At 37.4% G+C, this 21,994-nt stretch overlaps 1 protein-coding gene across 25 annotated transcripts in view; it reads left to right on the top strand.

The window, feature by feature from the left end:
* Positions 1-21,994, top strand: part of KIAA1217 (KIAA1217 ortholog) — a 332,941-nt gene that overhangs the window by 256,456 nt on the left and 54,491 nt on the right. For 23 of the 25 annotated variants that reach the window (XR_001519306.3, XM_015617303.3, XM_033511505.1 and 20 more), the window contains one exon: positions 2,834-2,927. Coding sequence is in view for 22 of the 25 variants with exons in the window: in XM_015617303.3 (XP_015472789.1) it covers positions 2,834-2,927 (94 nt within the window). In the remaining 3 variants the exon portion in view is untranslated. Of the gene's footprint in view, positions 1-2,833; positions 2,928-8,246; positions 8,547-19,500; positions 19,716-21,994 lie in introns of those variants that run through there. The other 2 variants (XM_015617317.3, XM_015617316.3) reach the window with 2 other exon arrangements.

Below are 21,994 nucleotides of genomic sequence, written 5' to 3'. Positions count from 1 at the left end.
TCTTCTTTTCCTTTTCCTTTTCCTTTTCCTTTTCCTTTTCCTTTTCCTTTTCCTTTTCCTTTTCCTTTTCCTTTTCCTTTTCCTTTTCCTTTTTTCCTCTTTTCCTCTTTTCCTCTTTTCCTCTTTTCCTCTTTTCCTCTTTTCCTCTTTTCCTCTTTTCCTCTTTTCCTTTTCCTTTTCCTTTTCCTTTTCCTTTTCCTTTTCCTTTTCCTTTTCCTTTTTATTTTTTCCTTTTCTTTTTCTTTTTCCTTTTCTTTCTATTTTTTCTTTTTCTTTTTTTCTTTTCCTTTGTTTCTTTCTATTTTGTTTTCCTTTTTCTTCTTTTTCTTCTGCTCCTCCTCCTTTTTTTCTTGTTTCCCTTCTGTTTTGTAATTTCTTTTTCTTAAGGTGATTCAGGGCTCTGCATCTAGTATAGACTTCAGATATCTGCTCCAGAACATCCCTATTTTACAGTCTTTCATTTCCCATCACACAGAGATAAAACACTCATGTAAATTCTTCAATTTTTTAATATCAGCTGCTGTAATTGTCTTTTCTTGGCAGTTGGCACAGGTAATAGGTAATCTTGCTTGCTCTTACCCATTCAAATGAAGCAACAAAGATCATTCTCCTAGTTTGACAAGCAGACTGTTCTGCATACATTTATTTTTCACTTGTCCTCTGACTGTATCTTCTCCATCTCATTAAACCACTTGTCTTCATTATGAGGGCTCCTCTAAGCCCACTTCAATGTTACTTTTTATTTCTTGTTGAGTACCAAGTGCCATCTGCTTCCACTTGGTGAATAATGGCAGTTTGAATTGTACATCTTTAATTTTCAGACAAGTGCCTTCCCTCTCTCTCAGGCAGCCCTCTAAGGTGCTTGGAAGGTGTCGTCCACAGACATCTGCAAAACCACTGCGTTGGTCTCCTTCCCACTCTCTCTGTTGCACTGCCTACTCAGAGCATGCCCATGGCTCCCGGATTTGTTTACTGTTCCTCTGGCTGGAGAGACTATGATCTTCTGAGTTCTTTTTGTTCTCTTATCTTCCTGCAGCTATCCTGTCTTTTGTGACTCCTATTCACCTTGTAAGTTGGTGAAAAGTTGTCTTCCTGGAGTGTTTACACAGCAGTGAGGCCTTTGAACATGCCAAGGGCATCTCAGAGCTACAATAATGCAAATTATAGTAATAATAAAAGTAGAGTAATGCATACCTGTTATCAGTAATGTTTATCTTAGAATAGCAACATGAGGTGATACACGTTCATATCAGAGATCAAATACCTAGTGTTTTGGTGCTTTGCCTTGCAGCAGTGTTTAACTTTAAAGTGTCATGTTTCTACAAGAAATATTTATGGAAAATGCCTTTTAAAAGCTCCAGTTATTTGAGGTACCATCTCATAGCCACCAGACAGAAAAGACAGCAGATGAAATGTATTTAAATGAATAATGTGCCATTTCTTGAAGAGAACATGAGAGAGCTTGTTTTGTATCGAGAGGAACATAGTCCCAAGTCTGAGGCAGACAATGGTAACTGAGACTTCCAGTGCAGGTCTCAAAGCAAAAGGGTCACATTTGCAAGATGGAAAACAGTTTATGTTACCGTAAATAATTGAAGAACTTGAACTTGCCGCAAGGTAGCTATTTTCCTATGCAGTCCTACAAGTAAACACTCATAAATACTAAACTTCTCATCAGCCCTCCAGTTCTTAAACACAAGACAGTGATCTGTCTCTTGAGCTGCGGGGTTTCTTTAATAACTACTTGACATCTACAACAGCAACACAAGTTCTGACTAGCTACCCATTCAAAGCAATCACTGATTGGAATATGACATTGTAAGAAAGAAATTGGACCTGCCCAACAATTCTTCCCTTCATTTTAAAATTATAATCCAAGTGATTAAGATCAGTTCACTAGACTTGTAGCTGCACCTGGAGGAAAGGAATTCAGTCACATGTGTAAGTAAATTCTCTAGAGATCACTACAGGGAAATGAAAGGAATCACAGCTTTGAAAGGATGTAAGTGAGCATAGATTGGAGGCTTTGCTACTGATTAAATGTGAACCAGAAATCAGCAGAGCTCAGGGGAAGTGTCAAAGCCATAAAATTATTGGAAGGTAGGTCTGGAAACAAAATAAAACATTGCCATCTCTTTCCTAAATGTAGTAGTTAAAAAATTAACTAATCAAAGACAAAGTGTAGAGTCCAAATGAAACAAAAATATTCTTGTAGGGCTTTTCATCTAAACTATTTCTGTGTAAGCTTTCATCAAAATTTTTGCTAATTTGTTTTCCTAATACTTTTTCCCTTTAAAAACTGTCTTTATTATAGATAAAGTTTAGAGGAAGAATTTATCGCCTACTAAATTTTTAGCTTTTGTGGATTTTTTTCAGCTTTGTGAGCAAGCTGATAATTAAAATTTCTTCAAGAATAATTACAGTAAGAAAGACTGCTTTTCTTTTGATATTCTTACTTCTTAGAATAGCAAAAAAATTATGTGGGCTGAGTGCACAATAAAACATGTAAATACTAACTAAATCCTTTTTGGTGCTGTGTAAATGTTGAAGTTCTATTTTCTTCAAAGTGTTTGCACTCTATGGCAGGATCTTGAAAGAAACACACTATCTAATTTTTATGGGTGTGGAGTTCTAGTGAAAGAATGATACTTCCCATGGGAAAGAGAATCAAAGCAGGCTTTTGTTTGTTTGTGTGTGTCTTAGGTATGGCATTTACGTTTTTCTTATAGATCGACTGCAGACCTACTATGTTTGTCTGTTACCTGAAACATTCAGGCAAAGAAGTAAATAAAACTGATTTCATCTGTTGTCATTGCTGATTCTTTAATTCCAGGAATATTCAAGACCGATCTTTCCTTAAAGTTTACAACAAAGACCCTGCACATGCATTTAATCACACTTCCAGAGCTGTAAATGGAGATATAAGGGTAAGTACTAATGCAGCATTTATACTCTTTTTTCCTCCAGCTTTTCTGCTGAATGTTTAAACTCTGAAATGTAGTACATACATAGCAATTCAGAAAATCAGGGATATACATATGGCACATATACAGAAAAGGGAATAAATAATGCTTGTTGTAATGTGTTTTAACTGCTTTTCTTTTTCCAATTATTTGCCTTGGGCATTAACTGGTTTTTTGATCTTGTTTAAATGCAGTAAAGCATGTGAAGCAAAACATAGCCTTTAATTATGTATTTTGTGACACAGACAGTACTCAGGGTTTTTACAGCTTCCTATTCTGTGTTTCCAAACCCTTTACAGTGAAGTATGGTGTAGTGTTAGTACACTCCAGCAAAGTTTCAGCACGGGTCAGTTTCCAGTGGCTGAGCAGCTGTACCTCACTTCAGGTCTACGGAAACTCTTTGTAAATTATGGTTTTGGATAGGAAATTCTGATAAATACCCATTGTGGTGTAAATAGTTTTGTCTTTTTCTAAAATTTTCTACCTCCACTGAAAAAGGATGAGTATATTTGTATTTTTAGGTGAACATTTTGTATTGGGAAACCACAGAGAATGCATTTGAAACATTTGATTTCTCTCTCTGTGTCTGTCTTTTGGTGCCCTGTTACCTCCCACTGTGGTGCCAAGGTGCAGGAGATGCAGCTGCGGGGGACCTCTCCCACCTTGCAGCTGGTGTTGAAGTAGAGGGGGGTGGTGGTGGTGAGGTTACACAACCTCCTCTCCTCCCCACCCCTCCTAGGTCTGTCCACAGGAAATGGTACTCCATTGAATTCCACAGGAATGATATTCCAAATGAGCTCCACGGGGCCAGAAGAGAATGTCACTACCGTGCTACCTGTCTGTGGCTTTTCTGTGCCTTCCAAAGCTGACTCAACTGTGCAGAAAATTTCCTGTGAAGTGATTTCCTTAACTCTACATTTGCTGCTTGGTTTCACTATCAATTCTGAACATGTCTCACTGCTTTATTACTAATATTTTTTGGAAGTACTTCTTGTGTTTCAACAGTTTAAGGCCACAATATTTTAGAAAGATTGAAATAGTTTATTTACAGGCACTATTCTCAACCACCTCTCATGTACGCACTTCAATTATAAAATGGTCCTTTGGATAGGTCAGAAATCTAATTACTTGATTTTTCCCACTGCTGCACACACAACATGAGAAAGGAAATGGATGTGCTTCAAAGGGAAGATGTGATAGTTTTTTGTGTATTTTGCAACGTCCTGAAATTCTTCAGTTCTAGTTATATTCCTGTGGCAGTGACTGGATGAATCCAATACATCTTATTGGTATTCAAAGGCATGGCATACTGTCACTGTGCGTTTTGACATTAATGCTTGTAGCTGTGGCTTTATAAAGTTATTTATACTTTTCTTGTTCCATGTACAGTGGATGCTAAAGGTATATACTGTGGCTTTATTTGTGTGTTCTAGGCCTGTTGAAGGTACTATTGTAGTTAACTACATATATTTAAAAGTAAAAATTACTTCTTTGTCCCTCTTCCAGGCATTTGGTGCCTAGCAGAGTTGTTTTGAACACAGGTGCTGCCTCTGTGCAAAAACTGCAATTATTTGAATTGCTTATTTTAAAATCCTATGTTGTACGACAGATATACATACCCAACATCTCCTGATTATATCTGATTTAGCACCTTTTGGCCATAACTAAAAAAGAATGGTGACAGGGTGACAACCTTTGCAGAGGTGATGTTTTCATGGCAGAATATTGTGTTTTACTTTGCAGAAATACTAAGACACCATTTTGAAATTCTGTGCATCCAGCAAAAGAGCTATTTTCTCATTTGGCTTTTGCTTTGCAGATTTGTTGTCTTTCTGGTCTGAGAGGTGAAGTCAGAGCCAGGATGTTCATAGGGGCTTTGTGGAGAAACATGCAAAAGGTCTTCCCTTTGATCTGTGTGAACTTCTGCACTTCAAAGTTGTGAGCATGGAAACAAGTGACTTCTTGAGCTCAGAAATACTGAAACCTGTTCTTCTAAGGATGTGTTGTCTTTTGGTTGGGTTCTTCCTTATGCAGCAACATTCAGGTCCTAACTGAGGCTTTTCCCAAAGTAATAACACTCTCCAGTGCTCATCCTCTGGAGTCTAAAAAACTGAAGCCCACACTGCAACTGTTCCTCTCTTTAGCAGAAGTGCAGTAGGAGCTTCCATCAAATCACTAATTTGGCAATATTTATAGGGACATAGTAGTCTTATGATTTCTACTCATTGGTTAAATCTGGTAGAAATTTGCCTGGGGATTCACAAGTTATTAGTTCAGGAGAAATAAAAACACTCCAATAACAAGATGGATTATTTATCCCTCTTTTCTTAGCAAACCAGAGTAAAAGAGGGGGAAATGTGAGGGTTCTAAGTGAAAAACATGTACATTTTATGTATTCCTATTGCAGAGTGCCCATAAAAATGTAGAAAAAACTTTGCTTCTTATCTCTCCTTTTATATTTGTGTATCTTTGCATTAGGAAAATTGATGTTCATCAGTTTCACATGATATACTATGCTAAATTCACTACAGTGGGAAGGAGGGAGTGTGTGCTTGGCATCATGTTTAACTGTTTCAAAATACCTACAGAAAAGCAGCTGACTGTCAGACCACTGAAAAACAGTATTTAGAATATAATGAATTAGTCATTGTAAGTATATTTTTCCATGGTGATATGGAAAATACGGTGATATCCATGTGGTTGTATCTCCAGTCATCTGTGACTTAAAATTTTATTTTCTTGATGACTGGGAAAGTTTTGCCTTTACAGATTTTTCTACTGTTTATCTTCTTGTCCCTTTGGAATGTTTATCCCTGAGTTTGATGATGTTCAGGCTTCTATTCATGTGCCTTATAATAATTTCCATGTAACTGGCCCAATACAATCTAAGAAAATAATGTTAGCTGCCAGCTTGAACACCTGTTTTAGCTACCAAACAGATGTGAGACCTGTATAAGAATTGGCAGTAAGACTTGAAGTATTAAGTGTTACCCATATGGACAAGAAGACTCAAAATGTCCAAGAAGAATGTGGGATCTGTAACTTTTAGATCTTCTATTGAACCATTCAGCTTTCATGTCCCTTAATTCTAATTTTCCTGCTCTTTGTTTCATGCTTTTTTCTGAGTGGGTTGTGTTTGAGAAAAGGGAATTGGCTGAGGGTCCAAACAAGCTCTAAAGGAAAGTTTTTACTGAAATCCTTCTGGGTGCCTCACTTGCTTACTGGTATTGACCCTTTCCATCTCAAAAAGCTTGGTCTGTTTGACAGGTCTGCCATGCTGAATGCTGCTAAGCAAGAAGTAGCCACATAGTGCTGTCTCACTGAATATTTGTGCTTGTGCTCTTCCTTTTTTTAGTTTTCCTTTCCCAAAATGTACTTTGTAAATCTGCAACAGCTGGGGTTTTTTTTCTTAAAAAATGTATATTCACATTGCTGCCTGTCATTCATATATTCCTTCACCTGAGCTCGTATCATTTATCAGCACTTTCTAGCTCTCTGTGCAACAATACCTTTTTCTGACAAAATACTGTCTTATGAGCAAATGTTTAGATGGTCTACTTTTTTCTCCTGGCATTGTTCTGAATTCCAGTGTAAAAGCATGTGCACAGCCATGCTGCTCTGTGCCCTTAGAATTGCCATTTGTGATTCACACAGGTTGGCAGGGAAGGGCCCAGGCTGCTGCTCAGCCACAGTGCATAGGCTGAATGCCAGGAGAGGGCTGTAAGGCATTGACAGTGGGGGTTTATATGCTGCTGAGTGAATTGACACAACTCCTTTCATCTGGACTGTGGAGCTGAAGTGATTTCCCCACTGAATGTGCACAGCATATTTTCTATCCTCGTTCTCTACACTCTCCTTTTCTGGAGTGGCTAAAGGCTAAAGAAACTTAAATTGCAATTTCCCTCTTCTGTTATAGAAAATAGTCAGTGTTTCTGGTGGCACAGCTGGATACTAATAATGTGGGCTTATGCAGTGGTTTGTTTTGAGCTTCACCTACCAGCCAATTTTGAGAGCTGGGAGGGAGTTTTTACTTCATAAGAAACTAGTGGCTATTTTGCTTGGCAGTCTTTTTTCTTCCCATCCACCTGCCCTAGAGTCTGTGGAGTACACATTATTTTGAAGTATCCTAGACCTACCATGGCTTTACTTAATTCTCTGCATAAGATCAGAATATCCAAAGAATGCTTGTTGTGGCTGTTGTTGTATTGAGGTATGCTTTGAGGTGTTTTGGGCTTTTATTTCTTTTCTTTTGAGACTGTTTCTCCAAGAAGAAACAGTTAGGGCAAGTTGAGTCACAGCTGAGTTGGGGCAGTGCAGGGTACCTGGAAATTCCACATTTTATGGAAGTTAGAGCAGCAAAAAAATGATAATGATCCTGACAGCAATGGGGGTTTTGGCTGCCAGGGCAAGAGGAGTTAAAATGAGTTGTATGGGAAAATGAGACAGACATTTGGTAAGTTGGGTAAACTTGTGCTAAATAGCTTTTGTTATTGAAATTGCACACCACAGACTTTTCATTTTCCCCCTGAAAGTGACTGGTTAGCAGGCTGCTAACATTTTAACTCTCTAGAGCTAGATGCAATGTGTGAACTTAAAAATACCCTACAAGTATTAGAAACCGTCAAACAGCTGCCCAAGAATTTAAGGCTTCCAAAGAAGCTGAAATTCAGTGCTGCTTTGCAGAAAAGATAGGGAAATAATAAAAGCAGAATAATTCTTCTGTGTTCTTAAGGTACCTGTAAGCATGCGTTCAGCTTCTTTAACTTCTTTTCATTGGACAGCTTATGATCTGAACATCAATGAACATAAAAGTTGCAAATGCTGACACAGTTATATCTTTACATTGCATACTACAGCTAAAAAAAATAAGAGCTCCTTGCATTACATAGAGGTATTTAGAATCAAAGTATTTATTGGAAAATAATTCAAGCAATAAATTGGATGAATGCATTTTAGTGCTAGGATGCCTATAGGACAGCATTTATAGAAGTTGCTATGTGTTTACCTTACTGATCCTGTTACTATAAAACTTTGTTTCCTTTAAGTTTTCCTTTAAGGGAGAAATTAAAAAAAAACAAAACAAAAAGGCAATTGCTAATATCTCTATTATCTGATAGAGACCTTCCAAATGATACAAATCTCATCTCTCCTGCTGTTTTGCTGTCTGCTTTTTCTAATGCTCTTTTTGTCATTGAGAGGTTATGACAACATAAGCCATATTGTATTTATAAACATCACGTGTTTCCTTGATATGACTCGCGGTGTCTGCCAAACAGAACACATGGAAGAAACATTTCTCATTAGCTCAGCGTTGGTTTTGGTTATGCTGATTTCCGGGACAGGAAAAATGCCTTCCTTACTCAGATTTAACTTTCATACAGTGGAAAGAAAACCTCTGAGTGTCCACGAAATCTCTTGAGCAGGGACGCTGCAGCTCTTTTAGGCCACATACTTTGTCTGATGAAAAGGGAAAAAGCAGTTTATTTTAAAGAGCAGATGTAATGGCACGTATTACTGAAACTAATTCTGAATTAAAATACCTGCCAAAGTCATTTAGAAACAGAACTCACCAAGAGATGTAAGGTAAGATGATGCTTATAAATAATGAAGGATATATAATTCTTTTCTTCTTTTTTTTTATTTTCCAAACTAAAATCTATTTTCAGACTAACTGTGAATTTCAGGCAGAACAATGAAAACTGCTTCTTCTTCCTTCATCTGTGTGAGAAAATAAATATTTAATTGCTCTTTAAATCACCAACCTCTACTCTTAGATTTTATGTCTGTTTTGGAACTTACATATTGAACCTGAACAGTTATTTTCCAACTTGCTGTTACAAATCTTGCTGAAATCTGAACAAAATTTATAAAAGAAGTCTCTGATGTTCTGGATTTTCTTTTCACTGATGTGATTTTACTGCTTTTGCTTTGAGTGGGTTTCCAGTAGTTACCAATTATTTATGCAACTACAGACCTGCAAATACTGAGGAGTACCTGCATCAAATCAGTCTGTGATGAAAGACTGTAAATGTACCTGTTCTCTTTCATTCATGTGTCCTTTGATTTACAATACCTACTGCTGTGCAAAGCCTAAATTAGTGAGAAAAAGGATAGAATTATAAAGAAAAAGATATTGTTTTTATTTAGCTACACATAAAAAAGTATATTAATCACAAATGTTTTCTATCCCAAAGCTGTTCTGTTTAAAGATACGGATCCTGTATAACAGTTGGATGGATACTGCACTTTTTAGCTTTTGGCTTTTTTAATATGATGGCTTTGTGCTTTAGTTTATTTTTTCTTTTAATTTCACAAACGTTAGGAATAGTATGTATAGAGAATATATGTATGCATAAGGAATATAACCTTGTAGATACTATTACTATACCAACATTTTAAAAGATACTTTTTAGAGTTTCTTTAATTTTCAAATAATGAGGATGGATTTTAAGTTTATGTGAAACTGCTGTAGAAAGAAAGTGTCATGTTCTGATATAAAACTGCTCAAGGAACACGAGCTTGCCGCACCCATGCAATAATCTCCCAGTCAGTGTGAGAGGAGTGTCATATGGTAGATATCATAAACCTGTTACCTGGAAACTTCCAGAGAGTGGAATTTTCAGGGGGAGGGTTTTTTATTTCCCACTAACAGGCCTGTATTCAAGCTGGTCTGCCTTTCATGTTGAGGTTTGCTGAGAGCTTACTCTGCAACTGATGAAGTTACCCACAGACAAAATATTATCTCTTTTGGGTAAAGGTCTTTCCAGCCCTTCATTAAAACTAGAAATTTTATCTCTCCTACATCTGAGGTTCTCAGGCAAAAATTTTGCTGTCTTCAATGAGAGCTTGCCCAGAATAAAAACATAAGGATTGGATTTGAGTCCATTTTTTATTGTCTTACTAGTTTCTGGTTTTATTCTTACTCCACCTCTTTTTACATAATGTTTCCTTGTGCCAATTCTTTAGAAGTTTTGCTCTTTTTTTTTTTTTCTTGCTTTCCTTGCTTTTAGTAGAACGGTTTGCACTAATTTGACTTCTTACTTGAAATTCCTAAATAGTTGACAGAGTAAGATGTTGCTGGAGCTCCCTGAACACATTGATATATGATAAAAGATAAAAATGCTCATGGCTGTGACCTCCCTTACAAGCAGGGGAGGTCCTTCTTTACCTCCTTTGTATATCAGGTAGCTTATCTGAATTGCAGGAGTCACACAAGTCAAAGTCCAGTCAAGTTTTATGACTTGCAGGCAGCTTTCCAAAGGAGCTGTTACTCGACCAGGGGTTAAAAATCACTTTTTGAAGGTGGGAATTTTACTACCACAGTTCCCAGAACCAAGTGAAGTTAGCAACAATATTTCTTCTTCTTCAATAAAGCCATTCTTCTTGTCATGCAGGACCTTAGCTTTTCCAGCAAGTTTTTCACAAATCCAAAATGTGTTAGTTCATCGTTGTGTCCCAGATTCTCTGCTTTCCACTGAGTCTTCACTTCAGTATATTATTGTTCATTAGCTTTATGAATACTAAAGAGAATGAATTCTGTCCCTATATTCCTTTTAACAAAAAGGTATAAACCATTACCTTCTGTCTAAGAGAACACAGTTATACATCTGAGTATCTTGATTCTTCTCCATCTTGGATTGTACTTTGTCTAATAAGGGCTCTGGAAAACTAATCAGTCTTCTGAAAATATGAGCAGTAAAAATATCTTTCCTTGGATACAGGTTAAGATCTGGGGTTAAAAAAAGCTTCAGCTGGCAAAAGCAAGACAGTTGCAAATATCAGCACGCAATAGGACTCCATGAGAAATGACGTGATGCTGAAATTTTTTTTGTCTGAATATATGTCTTTCTTACATCATTGCAAATTTGAACTCCGTGTGACTAAGTGAAAAGACTGACGGGTGTGTTGGGTACAGGGCTACTCCCTGTATCACTTAGTATTTACTATAGATAGCTTGACCTTTGGGTAAACTAGATTGTTTACTTCAGCCATGCTGACCAATTTGGATATTTTTGGGATAGAAGGAAGTAAAAGAAAATGTAGGATTCAAACAGTGTAGGAAGAAGTTTGTGATCCAAGACTCCTAGTTGACGCGCTGATAGCACTTCTGTCATTTCAAAAAGCATACAACTGCAAATGCTGTTCAACCTTGTGGGCTGTGGTGCGGCTTGGACACTTGAATTGCAAAATCCAGTTGAACGTAAGATTTTTCTTTACCATTTCTCCTGCCAATAGTGCAGACTCCAAAACTCAGCACAACTACTCATTTTTTCTGGTTTTTTATGCCCGTATATAGAAGAAGTAGGTTTGAACACACTGCTTTTCACTATCAACTCTGTTTTATATTTCTGTATTTTTTACATTCTAATCCATTTTGTATATCTGTAATAGGAATTGTATTTTGACTCAATTGTTTGGTAATGTGAGACCAAAGGTTACGCTTTCTTTACGTTTATATAACTATATCAACTTGTTCATTTTTAGTTGTCTTCATTGCAATGAGAAGAGACACAAATATGGAACAAAAATAAGAGCTGAGTAAGTACAGGGAGTCAGAAAGCCATGCATTTATTTTGATTTATGAGTGCAGTTACTAAAAGTATTTTTCTTTTAAATAGCAGAAATCTGATATACAGCATATTTAAACCAAATAAAAGTGCTCATCTGTACCAGAACTGTACATCTTTGAAACTATTCCTTTTTTGGAAAAAAATGCGATGACCCCATCAGTTCTGTGGTGCCCCAAGGAAATGCTGAAATTGAGATTGGTCTGAAGGGTTTGGCTCCCTGCATTGGTGGTGGTTGTCTATGGTATGTACATGGTGTCCTTCATCTCTTCAAAGAGAATGGGGAGGGAGGAGGAAATGCTTTCTGCATTTCCATGAATTACATGACTCTGTTTGTTCTCAGAAAATTCTACCATAAAAAGCACTAGTAGAAAATCAGAAGAAAGGAGCAGTTGGTTTGAAAGCAAAGGCAACAATTGGTTTGAATGCAGCACTAGTTATGAGGGTTGTCATAATGTTAACTTTAGAAAAATAGATCAGTAACAGCTTTTATACATTCAATCCAAACAATCTGAATAGCTTATGGGATGGGTGGGCCATGCTGTACTGATGAGATAAATGTGGATATTGGCAAACCAATCATGTAATTATGTAAATCCGACCTTTTTAGGACTGAAATGTGTTATGTTTTAGTGTGTTTATATTTTTGTCATTTGTGATAACACCCTGAAAAATCTTGGCTGAAATGCCAAGAGGTTTCTTAGTGCACTCACCATTCTGTCTGCATAGTACACAAAAGCAGCACAGGAAAATAAAACATGAGAAATTTATTAACTTCTCTCTGCTTAATTGGATAATATAAACATTTTTTTTAACTCTCACATTTCATTTGTTCATAGAGAATTAAATACATAAATAGGCAGAAATGAGTGCCTGTTAACTGATCTGGGTGTTTGTCTTGCCAATCAGGAGTAAATCACTGCAGACTGGTAGCAGGGAGATAACTCAAATGATAAAATGCTGCTGGGGAAATAAACTTCCACACAGAGGCACTGTGATTTCAGACAGGCCAATGCAAAATGGGCTGCATCTCATCCGTCTTTTTGCTCAATTCGCCTAAAGCCTCAAGTGTGGCTAGACTGGAAGCTCTCATGGGATGGCTCTGGGTCAGGCTCCAAGTGGCCTTTTGCTCCATTCCTTTCCAAGCAGAGTTCAGTCAGTGTGTTGTCAAGGTTTTCTCATTGACAGTTAATCTGTGACAGCAGGTCCAGTACAGGTACAGCCAGGCTAGTCCAAACCCAGAGCCCATTCCTCGAGCCATATTGATGATGAGGCATGTTGTAAGTTCACCATTTTATAGGAACAAGAATGATACTGCTTTCCTCTCATTTTTTTGTTTGCTTCTTGTTTTACACCTGAAAAAAGGTGACCTTGGTTTAGGAATGGGAAGGGCCATTGAACATTATGGTGACCAAAGAGCTCTTGATGTGCAGGTGTTCTTGGGGTCGTGAGCCTGTGTGGTCAGGGGATTGATAACACCATGGAATTGACAAGGGAGAAAGTTTTCTGAGAAGTAAGGGCTGTGTGCCCACGTGCATGTACACACACATGACATGTCTCATCACTTGTCAGAGCTTGGTGATGGTTCCATCAAACCAGAACTTCTGCTGTCTGCCCCTACAACCATGTACCACATGTACAATAATGTGTACAGAGGGCAGCAGCCACCTCAGTGTTATCTCTCAGCACACAGTCCCACTGCATGGAGCATCTCATAGATTAATTTGATATATTTGATATATTAATATATATAATAATATTTTTTTATAATTTGATATATTATTTGAGATAATAATGCATTAAGGCCTCACTTGTAGAGAGCTGTCACTTCTTGCACTTTCTGAGGGAGATGAAACTGTTTGGTTTGGTTTGGTTTGAACCATCTTCAGTGGTAATGGCTGAACTTGGTGCTGAGTTTCAAAAGCCATTTTTAGCTTTAAAGTGCATCTCAAATACCATTGTTTTGCATATGAGAGTGGATTGCAAAAGCAAGTGATGGTCTTATCTTCTTTGCCCATGTCCTTGAGCATTTGTGGGTCACTTCCACTGGCATCTAGCTGAAGTGCTCTGCTCACTTCTTTCCTAAAAACCACCCTCATGTTCTGACCACATCTGCCAAAAAAACACACAAAGCCTCAGAATACTAAACAAAATGAAATCAGTTTATATTGGATGTTTTTCTTTCTCATCCATCTTCTCCTTCCTTTCTTGCTCTCTCCCTCTCCCTAACATGCCTACTATGCTAGGCTCCAGCACTGTAATAACAAGAATTAATGCAAAATCTTCTAGAAAAAGAAAGAAAATATGCATTACTTCATGTTTTTTCATTTATTGCTTTTTCTTTCTTTCATTGAAATTTTGTTGACTTTTCCTTCATACACTACAGCATCTTTAATTCCTCTTTTTCTCATTAATTCCTTTCTTCTAGCTTAAATCTCTTATTTTTGTTTCCTTTTTTATTTATTATTGTCTCCTTATTAATTTTTCAGCACTCCATCTCCAATATTACTCTCATTTGTCTTTCACAAACTCCTGTTTACTATCCTTCACACTCATTCCCTTTTTGTTTTGTCTTTTTTCCTTTCTTCTATAGTTCTACACTAAGAATTCCCTATTACCTTTCCACATAATACTTCTTTGCCTCCTGTCTCTCTTCCCTGTTTTAGGGAATCACAGAGTCATTTAGGTTGGAAAAGATCTTTAAGGTCATCAGTCCAAGTCATGAATTAAATGTTACTAAAATATATGCAATATATGACTTATTTATTTTTATTAATATTTCTGCATTACTTATGAACGAAGGGAACATTTCATGCCACAAACTCAGCTCTCTGCATTTAAAAAGTCAGAAAGTTTAGGCATAAATAAGTGTGCTAATGGTATGCCAGAGGAAGAGGAAAATGAATGTGCTTCCATATTGCTCTGCTGAGAAATAAATAATGTTTATTGCCAGCTTCAAGAGAGAGATGCTTACTACTTAGTTCAAATAAAAAAGGAACCACAGATCAGATTGGTTTCTCCAAGGCAAATCACAGCAATGTCCATTGCATGGACCAGCAAGCAGCAGATGGAATGGAGTCATCATTGTCCTTTGTAGTTAAAGGATCTCAGCTTTCTTATAAAGAAGGGGAAAAAAAAAAAAAAGGAAAAAAGTAGGATGAGAAACAGAACAGAAAGTGAGCTAAATGAAAAGACATATGGGCAGGCTCACTATAAAGAATTTTTTTAAAAAATCTAATCCTTATAAGATCAGTGTAGAAATTGCCGCCCACTGCAGTGGTGAGAGGTTGGGAATGCAAAAGGGCAGCTTGTCCCACCCAGCTCCAGGGGAACGAGCTGACTCTGGAGGATGTCTGGCTGACGTTCTTTTAATGAAACATTAGGTGAGACAAATCCTCAATCCAGAGCAATTAATATTGCTTCTTGACTTTTTGAGAGGTGCTTAATGCATATATGTCTGTGATACATGCTGTGATACTTTCCTATAGCTAGGAAAATGTCCTTGCTTAAATCAGGACAGAAACAAGGGGGAAGCATGAGGTTTGAATTACAGGGTAGAGAGACAGACTGCAGACCTGACGTAATAGTTCAGTTTTGCAGAACCTTCTTCATGCAACTCCAGTGAGAATTGGCTATATTTGCTCTAGTAAACTTAAAAAAATGTTTGAGAGGCTTATAGAGTTTACAGCAGAGGACTTCCCACTTTTATTTGTTTGCCTTTAACTTTTTTAATCCCTAAAACTCGAAAATTTCAAATTATACCAATCTTCTATCACCAGAGCACAGGCCAAAAATTTACTGCTTGTATGCAAAACATATATATATGTGTGTATATGTTATGTTAATTCACAGGTTACAAGACAACACTGTTCTCTTGGGAGCTCAGATGCTCATTTGTGGGCTGCTTCAAAGGCTTTGTGCACAGGTTGGTCCACACTGCAAGCTCCAGCTGTTCTAGTGAGAGTGCTGCTTTGCCAGCAGTGAAGCTGTAGAGCTGCCTGTCCCCTTTATAGTGGTGCATTCTAGCCAGTAGTAATATACTCTGTGGTGTGAGAGGGCTTTTTGTTTGTTTGTTTGCATTTATGTTGTAAGAACTAGGGAGTTTGGAACAAGTATAAGAGAATTTTATGGTATTTGTGTTTACTCCAGGGCATATCTGTTTCACTGCGTGCCTTTGGAATCAGTAAACAGAGGGAGTACAAACAATATGCATGTTTAGGAGAAGATAGTGTGGTCTGCACATAATGTGAAATTCAGTATCCAGAGCCAGATCTGTTCTGTTCCCTCCCTGTTTAGCTTGGCCTCTCAAATTCAAAGAGCTTCTTTAGTATTTTCAGGCTTCAAGGAAACACCACACACATCCCTGTTAGGTATAAATATGGGCAGTGGGCTGGAGAGCTGATGTGAAAAAGTCAAGGCCAATTTGAAAGAGTTTTTCAGGGTCATGGAGAGCAGTGGAGTGCAGTGGCAGCAGCACAGCCTGGCTGGATGCTGGTGTGTGTCACCTGTGTGACTTGGTGAAGAACAGCGGCTTGGGGGGCTCTATTCTGCTCCCTCATTTTTGGCATGGGGAAGAAACTGAGACTAGGATCAGGATGAAGTAAGAATGGGTTTTTTCCTCTCTGCTGAGTGCTTGGAGGCAAAGCTAAGCATCTCTCCTTTTGTAGTAGAAATTGACCTTGTCATGGTGCCACCCTAAGCAGAGAGAAGAAAGGTGCTGATGGCAGTTCCCCAGCTGCCTTCACGAGTCTTGTGGATCAGAGCCAGAAGAGTCAGGAGACAATGCAGACAACTCCACAGATTGGTCTTTGTCAACTCAAACTCTTGGTTTCTTGGATCAAAATTAGAAGCTAGGTGGGCAATAGGACTGGTGAGGTGATGTGAGACCTTCCTTGGCAGAAAAAAAATGAATCTCAAAACCCAATTCCACACCCAAAATCCTAACCCTAAACCCCCAAGTAGAGGAGAAAATGTTTTTTTTGTAATTCAGCTCTAAATGCTGTCATCAGCAAACTGTCTTTCCATTTAGATTCTACTGGATTGCACTAATTTGTTGAATTTAAGCAAAACCCCGTTGATTCCTTCACAAACTTTGTTCTGGAGCTCTGAGAACAAAACCAAGTCTTGAGTTAGTGGCCAGTAATTACTGTAAGTGCTTCCCTGTTTTCTGTGAAGGAAATAGTTGTTTGCAGCACTTTAAGGCATTAGCTACTTAATTATTTCCATCCATGAAAGTAGTATTAAAGGAATAGGAACCAAAAGAGCTGTTATCAGGAGCAGAAAGAACTTTGATCAACAGTCAAGCAATAAGTTATGTATATGCCGCATGTTTATACGCCACAGTAGACTTCAAAATATTTTCTGACTTTTTAATTGTGTGTTCTTACTGATGTTTAGTCTCTAACATTCTTTTCTGTTTCAAAATGAGGGAAACAAACAGAAAATAAATTGATGTGATGAGCAAATTGATGGAAATGTCCAACAGACCAAAATTTTTAATGATGTATAAGAAAGGAGAGTGATTGGCATTATAGGTCCATGGTGACTTGAACCTATCATTAATACAGACATTAATTAACATTGAATTTTAAAGTCCTAAATAAACCTAAACTTCCAGACTTGGTCTCAGTGAAGCACAGGGTGTTGTGCCCCTTGGTATACACGGGGGCTTGAACTGGAGTTCTTGTTCTGTACTGTACTTTATAAACAAATATATGGCAAGTAATTGTAGATGGGATAATACATGGCAAGCTAGATAGTGCTTGAGGGCCCTGATAAAGTAATTGAAATGGAAAGTGATGCTTGAATTGTTTGTATGCATTGTTAGAACCTATAAATTAAATTACAGCCTTGGTCATGATACAACTGTGCAATATTTATGACTCTACGCCTGATATATTCTAAAATTAAAAACAGATTAATTCATCTAATGAAAAGCTTTTTGCATGCATCAGACATACATGAATATCATGTCGTATGTGTGGAGAACTAGTTATATTCCTGTCTGATGTTCTGGGATACACTTTGTTATGCTGGAGTCCTATTACTGTAAATGTGCAGCCTAGCAGCTTGCAATTCATTGCAGGGAAACCTAGCAAAATACAGTAATCTTTTTTATCCTGCATGTTAGCATAATAATTTCTCACTTCAGGTTTGCTAGCCTGTAAGGAAGATGGATAGAAGAATATTCTCTGCAGCTGCTGAAGAGCACATGTGGCAATAAAGTGTTCTAGGGTAATTTGCTTGGTTTTTTTACTCTTGATGTTTCTGAGTCTGGTTGGTCCGCCAACCTAAGCAGCTTTTTAACTAGGTCAAGTATATACATCCATTCATTAAAAGGGGATGCTTGACTGGTTAGTTAAACCTGCCAAATTTAAACCAGATGCTTGGATGGTAAATTACCACTGCATAAATTACCAATGCTTTACCCCTACACTGCAGGAAAACAGCCTTGACTGATTAAATTTGAAATAGAAATAAATAGGGTTAACATTGTTTCTGTGCCATAATAATATTTTATTATCGTGCTAGTAGAAATATTTAATAAAAATAGTGTTTTAAAATATTTTACACAGAAACTGAAAAGTAAGCATTTAAGACAATTTTTTTTTTACATTTCTGAAAAGAATGTTTATATTACACTACATATAAATTTTGTAAAGTTCTAGTCAAGATCAATAATGGCATACAAATTTACAGCATACATTACAAATCAGAATTCATAGCAGCTGTCTAGAAAGCTGGAAGACTTCTCTGATGCTGGGTTGGATGTAGTAAGGCATGGAAGACCTGGATTTTTAGTTTTGGCTACCAGATCTGCTCTGATCTTTCTCCTGTTACTTAAATGCTTAGTGTCAAATTGCTGTTTCATAGCAGAAATGACTGATGCCTCCTTCGCTGGTGGCTGAAACTGAGAGCCTGTGAGACTGTGAAACAGAAATGCTGCTCCAGTAATGTATCATTTAGGACTGATTCTGTACAGCACTTTTAGCTCACAATCATATGCTTAAATTGTATATTTATTCCTTTGAATGCTATGTATTATGATATAGGCATTTTTTTACTTGCACAAAAGCAAAATCAGGCAAAAATCCATACCAAGAGTGAAAGAACCAACTCCCCAAAGCAGAAGATAACTGCAGGACTGGGAAGGGTTTGTGTCATGAGATTTTTCCTTATGATATTTGAACTCTTTTAGGCTGCAAATGCTGTCTTTTTAAGGAGACAATTTCCATATTCTATGTATGGTCTTTGAGGGGATAGATTGAGTGAAGCATCTTTTCTATTCTAATTTTTGAAAATACATTTACCTTCTCTATTGTTTCCTCCTGAAAAAAAACAAACCAACAAACAACAACAAAACAAATCAAACCCAACAATCAATCATAATGGCTTATGTGCTTTGCTGCAGAGAAAACAATGGGATTGATTTATGGGGACCCCGAAGTTCAGGTTGTCCAAGTGGCTCAGGTGCCTGGTTAATGAGTAGACAGCTCCTCCAGGGGAGGAGCTTGTGCTTCCTTCTACAGTGGCACTACCAATTTGAGGAGGTGAAAAGCTTCAAAGGTTTATAAATGCTGAAATTTTTTTTTCTAGAATTCTGTCTACTGGGTTTGCTAAACAGTTGAAGGTCTTCACCTGTTGGGGAATGAATATGTATAGGTCTCATAGTGTTGCCTTTGAAATGCACTGTGTTACTGAAACAGAGGTTACTCACTATTTTATTTATGGCTTTCCCCTCTGTGAGTCTCTTTTGTGGTTCACTCCATAATGTTAGTCTCTTTCTAAGCATCTTATAGGCACACATTAAAAAATGATTGAGCGATTGAATCACACAGTGTTGCACAGTTTGTGACTGGGTGACATGCCAAGGAGGTTATTTAGTGACTAATTTCAAAGGGGAGGAGAAATTGCAGGCCTGTCATGTGGAAAAGTACTTCAGTCTATTGAAACAGCATTACTTAGATGACCGGATAAAGCAAGATGGCCTGTTGTGAGCAGAGGGAACAAGGAACATTTTTCCTGTTTCAAAACCTTTTTGCAAAAGACATGGATATACAAAATATTATACCATAGACCAAGGATTGAGATTCAAGACTGAAAACAAAAAGTGCTTTATTAGAAGAAGTGGAACCAAATGTTCATCTCACTGCAGTAGCCATTCAAGTGGTTTCCTTAAAAAACAGTAAGTGACTTTATTATTCCAAAGCAAAGATCTTATCAAAGATTGCTTTATTGGTCCATAGGCAATAATTCTGTCTAAGAGTGTAGTAAGAGTGCTAATGTTTTAAATTGTGAAAACAAATACTCAGGGTAGCATCTGAATAGCTGAAGAAATTATGCCCAAAAGAGCAGACTGCAGGTTTTGGTCTGCAAAAAGCTCTCTGCTTGTTTGCATGATCCGTCTTCAGCATGCACAGCATGCACACAGGCAAGGTGAAGCAATCAAACATTATTTTTGATATTACCATTACATTTGTTTTGTGGTTAGCTTAGAATTTTATGGATCTGTTTTACATTCAGTAAAAAGTGAACTAGGTATTCTTTGTTTTCCCCATGGGAACTTTAGGATATGGTATGAATTAAGCTTATATGTAGTCAGGGATATAAAAGGACATACTGAGACATGTAAAATACCTTGAGGGAAAACATTTGGATCACTGTAGGGACTGGATTCCTACACAAGGGTGTATTAAACATATATGTATAAAATAAGAGACAATAATGTTAAGAATGTGTTTGATACTCTGTGGCATGGCAAGGAAATGATGGTGTGTCTGAGCTTCAAGTCAATATATTGGTAACCACAATATGATATCCTAGAAATTCTGCTTTTGAGAATCAAATAGTGCTTTTGCCATAGCCTCTCTGCACACCTGCACACTGGGAGAAAGATATGAGGACTGGATGTCACAGTGATAGTGAGTGGTATGGTGACAACAGCTGATTATGGTTCACTCAGAATCCCTCCTTTCTGGAGGGTCATGTTTATGTCCTCTAACTTCCACCTTCTAAGACAGTGAGCATCACCTTCTGGTTCTCCTATTTTGTTCATGTCCATTTCTAGCTAGCTGACCCTGGCCAAAATAAAGAGTAATCAATGAACATAGAAACTGTAGGACTGGATGATTTCACCATCACTAACCATCACAGACTCATCCTAAGAAACATCTTATATTGACTGATTGTGTTGTTATTCATTAAGAGAAAGAAAAAAACCATAGAATTAAGAGCATAAATGGAAGAAGAAAAACCCAGTTAATCTCTTGACATATCCACCATATATGTAACCAGACCCTAGAAAGAGAAAGTTCCTCTTTCATAGATGTTCTGAGTTTTTATCTCAATTCTCCTTTCACCATAATACAAAGGGTTTTACAGCTGGGCATATACCAAAACTATACAAAAGGACCAAAAGAACTGAAACCTAGGTGCATGCTAATACTGGGAAGTTAATTTTAGTGTTGAGATTTCATAGGGAGCTCTGCAACTCCTTTTCTGGAAAATTATTAAGGAAAAAATAATGGAAATAGATGAAACATGTTAAGAACAGCTAGCTGGATCTTGGACTTTCCCATTCACTGGAAGTTTGAACATTTGAAATCAGTTTAATTTTACCAGTGTGTGGTTCTTATAATGAAAAACAATTGTGAACCCTGGCAGCTCCTAGAACCTTGTATTCTGGGGCCAGATTCAACCAAGGCCAGGCTCCAACTTAGGCAAGGTCAGTGGTTTCATAGTCTGAAATCTTTTTTTTTGGGCATCAGAGAGCCCATTCTTAGGCAAAATTGCCAAATAAACTTCTAGTCTGGAAGCACTGCCAAGGAGCGATGGCCACTGAAACCCCAGCATGTCTCACTACTTGGTAACCCCAAACTACCAAGCACCTGCCCTGCTGAAGAAAATATAGAAGAGTTGGGGTCCCTACCCCAAATCAGACTCTGACCAAATTGACCCAGTTCTCTGAATCTGGAAAGCCAAAGCTCTAGAGCACTCCAAGGATGTCTGGTAAGAAACAACATCACTGTTGACTGAAATCTGCTGGGTTTTTTTTTTTCCAAATTTTGTCTTAACTGATGTGTTTTCAAAATGTTTCAGCTCTCTTTGATTGAAGTTGTCTGCTGAAAGTACATATCATTAAAAAGTTTCTGACCAGAAACAGCTAAAAATTATGCTAATGTGTTTGAAGTTTTCAAATATGGGATTGGGCAGCTGGAGGAATCCACAACTGCAAACAGCATGATTTTTTCTCTGTAATGACTCAATAGAATAGGGAAATTTAAAGGTGCTAGAAGGCATTCTATGAGAAAGCAAGAACAGACAAGAGTGACAGCCTTTCAATGATGTTTGATTTGGCTTCAGACAGATAGTTTTGGTACAGATACTTAAAATTCTCATTTAACTGCCAATTCTTCAATTTTCAAGTGCATTCTTTCTTATTGTAAATTATCTTATTTTTAAAAT

Source organism: Parus major, chromosome 2 (assembly GCF_001522545.3).
Source record: "Parus major isolate Abel chromosome 2, Parus_major1.1, whole genome shotgun sequence".
NCBI classification, from domain to species: Eukaryota; Metazoa; Chordata; class Aves; order Passeriformes; family Paridae; genus Parus; species Parus major.
Note: the sequence above shows the minus strand (reverse complement) of the source record. Positions and strands in the feature narration are given on the sequence as shown.